The sequence below is a fragment of the Pseudopodoces humilis genome, chromosome 28 (assembly GCF_049639895.1).
Source record: "Pseudopodoces humilis isolate 2021_Gansu_Grassland_sample_001 chromosome 28, ASM4963989v1, whole genome shotgun sequence".
Lineage (NCBI taxonomy): Eukaryota > Metazoa > Chordata > Aves > Passeriformes > Paridae > Pseudopodoces > Pseudopodoces humilis.
In genome coordinates, this window is record NC_142227.1 from 1,203,415 (window position 1) to 1,208,464 (window position 5,050).

Consider the following 5,050-nt stretch of genomic DNA (forward strand, 5'->3'; position numbering starts at 1 on the left):
GGGAGGTGAGGGAGGGGTCACTCTGTGCTCCGCGTTTATTGGTGGGTACAAAGCTTCACAGTTTGGAGTCGCCATCAGGAATCGGGGTGGGGGGTGGGAACAACCCCCCCCAAAACCCACCCCTCCGCCCCCCACCCCCCCTAAAAAGCCGCTCCGGGTGGGTTTGGGGTTACTCAGCGCCGTCGATGTGCAGGGGGGCTCGGGGGGGCCCCGGCCGGGGGGCACAGGGGTGCCCGTTGAGCTGGGCGGGCGCTGCCGGGCTCTTTTTGGGGAGCAGGGGACAGGCGGCCCCCCCGGGACAGGCGCGTTTGGGGCTCGGCGCCGGCCGCTGCATCTTGTGCTCCAGCAGCATGTGGTTCTGGGGGGGCAGCCCCAGACAGGCCCTGGGGGGCACACACGGGGGTCAGGGGGGCACCCCAGGGATGGGGGGAATGGGGTGGGTGTTCAGGGCACTGGGGTGTGCTGGGGGTGAACTGGGGGGCTCTGGAGAGTGGGACCAGCTGGAATGGGGCACTGGGAACGGGGACCCACTTGTGCTCAGATCCATGAGCTTTGGGCACTGGGACCTGCTGGAGCTGGGCACCCCGGGCTCTGGGAACCCCAAACTTTGGGACCCGCTGGAGCTGGGCACCCCAAGTTTTGGGACCTGCTGGCACTGGGAATCCCAGGCTCTGGTTACTGGGAGCCACTGGGGCAGGGCCCGCTGGGCACTGGGTACCGGGGTCTGTGTGTTGGGGCACCCCGGGCACTGGGACCTTGCTCCCCTGGGGCACCCCATGACTGGGAAATGGGGACCCTCAGTCCGGGGCACCTCCAGGGGCACTGGGACCCACCCACCAGCACGTACTGGAACCCACTGGTGCCACTGGGACCCACCCACCAGCACCGGGCACCCCAGGATTTGGGCTCCAGGACCCCCTGGATTTGGACACCCCACGGTGGGCACCGGGACCCCCCTGGCACCCTGGGTATCCCACACTGGGACCCCCTGCAAGCCTTTGCGTGCCACCGTGGGCACGGGGGTGGTGGCACTTGGTGGCCACGAGGCCAGACCCCCCTCCCCGGGTACCTCAGGATGTTCTCGATGCAGCTGCGCTGGCGGAAGAGCGCGTTGACCACGGGGGTGCCCTCGGGAACCAGCGGGGCCTTGCAGAGGAAGGCGAGGATGGACAGGACGCTGTGGAAGCCCTGGAATTCGGGGTCGGCCTCGGTGCAGAAGGTGATGCGCTGGCACAGCTCCGTCAGGATGGCCAGGTCCAGGATGATGGGGCTGGCCAGCAGCGAGTCCTGCGGGCAGCGAGGGGTTCAGGAGCCACCCCGGCACCGAGGGGACACCCCGGGGACAGCCCGGTGGCCCCGCACGCACCTCGCAGGTGTTGTGGATGACGATGGTGTTGGTGCCGCCCATCATGATCTCGGACGTGTACTCGTCCAGCGCCCGCTTGCTGTCCCCCACGTAGGGCACGTACTTGATCACCACCTGCCAAAGCCACGTCCCCGTCACCCCCGCCGTCACCTCCGGGTGTGACCCCACCCCGCGCCCCCCAACTCACGCAGTGGTCGGGTTTGTCCTGGGGGCCGTAGAGGATGGGGTTGGCCTGGACCGTGTCGTCCACCACGTTGCTCTTGGAGATCTCCTTGGAGCGGAACTGCTGCGGCGCCGACAGGTTCTTGCCGTCGTTGTTCCCCAGGTGGTTGTAGCTCACGATGGACTTGGTCTGGCCGGGGGGACACGGGTGGGTCACCCCCTGTCCCCTGCGGGTGGGAACACCCCCCCCCCGAGACCCCCACGTACCTTGAGCCCGGCGCCCACCAGGAAATCCACCAGCACCGACTTGAGCTTGGTCTGCCCCGACTTGAAGTCGTCTCCGCCGATGAAGACGCGGCGCTGGGCGGCCAATTCCACCGCGCCGGGCACGAAGGTGTTCTGGGGGGAGCCGTTGATGTAGGCGCAGCCCTCCAGGATGCTGGCCACGGCGAACAGCGTGGACGGCGACACCTCCAGGCCTCGCTGCGGGGACACGGGGCCAGCTCAGCGCCACCGCGGCCCTGGGGTCACCCTCCCGCGCCCCTCGCCCGGCCCCTGACCTCGATGGCCCTCAGCAGGTTGTCGGCGGTGTCGTTGAGCCCCGGCACGATGTCACAGAATCTCTCCGTGTTGGCCGTCCACAGGACGATGACTTTGTCCACCCCGCTGCTCTCCTTGAAGTCTCGGATGTCCCTGCGGATCTGCTCCACCTGGGACACGGCCGAGGACGCGTCAGCTCGGTGACACCGCCCCCGTGGCCCCTGTCCCGTCCCCTGTCCCTCCCTGCCCGGACCTGCTCGGCCATGGAGCCTCGCAGGACGTTGTCCGCCCGCTCCTCCTGGTTGGCGGCGATGAATTCGGGGATGTAGATGGAAGCTCGGGGCTTCATCTTCTCCATGTGGGGCCAGAGCTGCTCCTGCAGCGGCCACTCCAGCACCTCCGCCCGCCTCATGGCCTCCGCCAGGTTCAGCGAGGAGATGTCCCAGCCTGGGGGACACGGGGTGACCCAAGAGCTCGGGGTGCCCCGCGCCGCTCTGGGGTCCCCCCCGTGTCCCACCTACCGTCGAAGACGATGTCGTTGGGGTGCACCATGGGCAGCAGGTCCCGGAAGGGCACGTAGACATCACCGGAGGGGCCGGTGCCCAGGCACACGGTGGAGGCTTGGAGCAGGGAGCCGTAGTAATTGGCTTTCTGGGATGGGACAGGCAAGGATGAGGCGCTGGCAGGGGGAGGAGGGGTCCCAGCACCCCAAAAGTGGGCTGGGGACTGCAGAGCCCCTGCGCAGGGGCAGGGAGGAGATTGGGGTGCAGGACACCAGTGCAGCTGAGCTTGGTGTCCCCATCCCTGTGGGATGACCTCAGGTCCCCCCCGTTGGGATGTGGCACTTGCAGGGGTCACATTGAGGACACACCTCGTGCAGGGACCCTGCTGGGGACACCCACCTCGCTGGGATCACACTGGGGACATCCCCCTTGCTGGGCAATTTCTGGGGACACCCACCCTGCTGGGGTGACGCTGGGGACACCCCTCTCACCACGGTCACACTGGGGACACCCTCCTTGCTGGGGACACCCACCTTGCGCCCCGTCTTGGTCATCCAGGACAGCCCCAGCTTGTTGGCCAGCACTGCCGCTGTCACCGTGGTGCCGTTGTTGCCCCCCCAGCCCACCAGCATCACCCCCAGGCGCGGCACCTGCCGGCCCGTGCGGAAGGTGAAGCGGGTGGAGCACGGCCGCACCTGGGGACAGAGACAGGGGACAGCTGGGGACAGCGGGGACGAGCGGTGCCCCCCCCGAGCCCCCCGGAGCCCCTGCCCACCTTGGTGACGCCGCTCTCCTTGCAGACGTGCACGGTGCTGTAGGTGTACTTGGCCTCGATGAAGTCCTTGCTGTAGGTGACGTTGGGGCTCTCCACGAGGAATGGCTCTGCCATTGTTCCTGGAGCTGGAATAGGAGGAAATGGGTGTCAGCTCCGCTGGCCTGGCACGCCGGGCCACCCCCCCGGCCCTCCCCGGGCCCTCCGCCCAGCTGGGACGTGGCTTCGCCGCCCGTGGGGACCTTGGCTCCCTGCCCTTCCCCAGCGTGCTGGTGGCACTGGGACGGTCACTGCAGCCCCTGTCGCGGGACGCGGGGGGGGTTGGGGGGGACAGCCGCGCCCCAGGAGCTCACGGAGGGCCCAGAGAGCCGAGGGGTGCACGGTGTTCAGGGACTGTCCCTGGTGTCCCCTCCCCGGGGGTGGCACAGGGGTGTCCCTGCACGCCGGGGGGGGCTGGGGGGATGCGGGGGACGTGGGAACCTCCCTCGATCCCTGCGGGTGACAGAGGTCGCTTCCAGGTGACGTGGGGACAGCCCTGTACCCTGGGGTGGCGCACAGGGGACACGGGGACCAGGGGTGTCCCTCCTCCTCAGGGTGTCAGATCTGCAGGGGACATGGGGACAGAGGCTGTCCCAGCTCCCAGGCACGCAGAGAATTTGGTGATAGGGGCGGTCCCTACACCCTGGGGTGACAGAAGGGACAGGGGACATGGGGACCGGGGCTGTTCCCGGAGCTGTCCCAGGGGACATCGCGACCGAGACTGTCCCAGCTCCCAGGGGTGGCAGAGGGGACACTGGGACAGGAGCTGTCCCTCTCCAGGGGAAAGGGAATTTGGGGACAGCGCGTGTCCCAGCAGCCGGGGATGGCGGGGGACGCCGGGACGAGAGCTGACCCCGCCGAGGGCACGGGGGGACACGGATCCGCAAAGCCGAACCTCTCCGGGGGTCAGTCCCGCCCCGCCGGGCACTCACCGGGCCGGGCCGCGCCGGGCGCGCAGGAGCCGGAGCCGGTGCCTGTGTCTGTATAGGTGCCCGGTGCCCGGTGCCAGCGGCCGTGGCCGGTGCCCGCTGTCCGGTGGCGGGTCCCTGTGCCCGATGTTCGGTGCCCAGCGCCGACAGCCGGTGTCCGGTGTTCAGTGCCCGATGTCCGGTGCCCGGTGTTCAGTGCCCGGTGTTCAGTGCCCGGTGTCGGTGCCCGGTGTCGGTGCCCGGTGTTCCGTGTCCGGTGCTGCCCCGCGGGGACGATGCGATCGCGCTGCGGCCGCCCCGGCTCCCGCCGCTTAATCGGCTCCGCGGCCCCGCCTCGCCCCCGCCCCCGCCCGGCCCCGCCCCCCCGCACGTGCCCACCGGCACCGGCAGCCCCGAACCCCCCCGGACCCCTCCCGGACCCCCCCAGACCCCCCCGGGCCCCCCCGACCCCCGGTCCCGGGGCACGTGCGGGGCTCCCCGGACCACGCCGGCCGCTCGTACCGGGGGGTGGCGGGAGGTGACGGGCGGGAGGGGGAAGCGGCCGCTGACCCGGGAAGGGGAAGTGTCGCCGGGGCCGGTCCCGGCCCGGGACCGGGGGTCCCGCCGCCGCCTTCCGGCCATTGACAGCCCCGGGACGGCGGCTTCCTGCGCCCGGGACCCGCGGGCGCCTTCCCCCGGCGCCGCTCCCGCGGGGCTGCCAGCCGGGCCCCGGCACCGGCACCGGCACCGGCACCGGCCC

At 70.5% G+C, this 5,050-nt stretch overlaps 1 protein-coding gene across 1 annotated transcript; it reads right to left on the reverse strand.

The window, feature by feature from the left end:
• On the reverse strand, window positions 1–4,649 carry ISYNA1 (inositol-3-phosphate synthase 1). The gene is made up of 11 exons (XM_005531652.3): window positions 4,315–4,649; window positions 3,347–3,471; window positions 3,105–3,266; window positions 2,590–2,719; window positions 2,322–2,515; window positions 2,089–2,238; window positions 1,796–2,011; window positions 1,554–1,718; window positions 1,367–1,480; window positions 1,070–1,287; window positions 1–383 (listed from the first exon to the last, which is right to left on the reverse strand). The coding sequence occupies exons 2-11, from the start codon at window positions 3,458–3,460 to the stop codon at window positions 170–172; spliced, it is 1,677 nt and encodes a 558-aa protein (XP_005531709.2). The 5' UTR covers window positions 3,461–3,471; window positions 4,315–4,649; the 3' UTR covers window positions 1–169.
• Window positions 4,650–5,050: the final 401 nt, after the last annotated feature.

Coding starts and splice junctions, on each gene's coding strand:
- ISYNA1 (XM_005531652.3), bottom strand. CDS start 3,460: ATGGCAGAGCCATTCCTCGTGGAGAGCCCCAACGTCACCTACAGCAAG. Junction 2,012..2,088: donor ACCTGCTGAGGGCCATCGAG/GTCAGGGGCCGG, acceptor GTGTCCCCGCAG/CGAGGCCTGGAGGTGTCGCC. Junction 1,288..1,366: donor TCATCCACAACACCTGCGAG/GTGCGTGCGGGG, acceptor CGCTGCCCGCAG/GACTCGCTGCTGGCCAGCCC.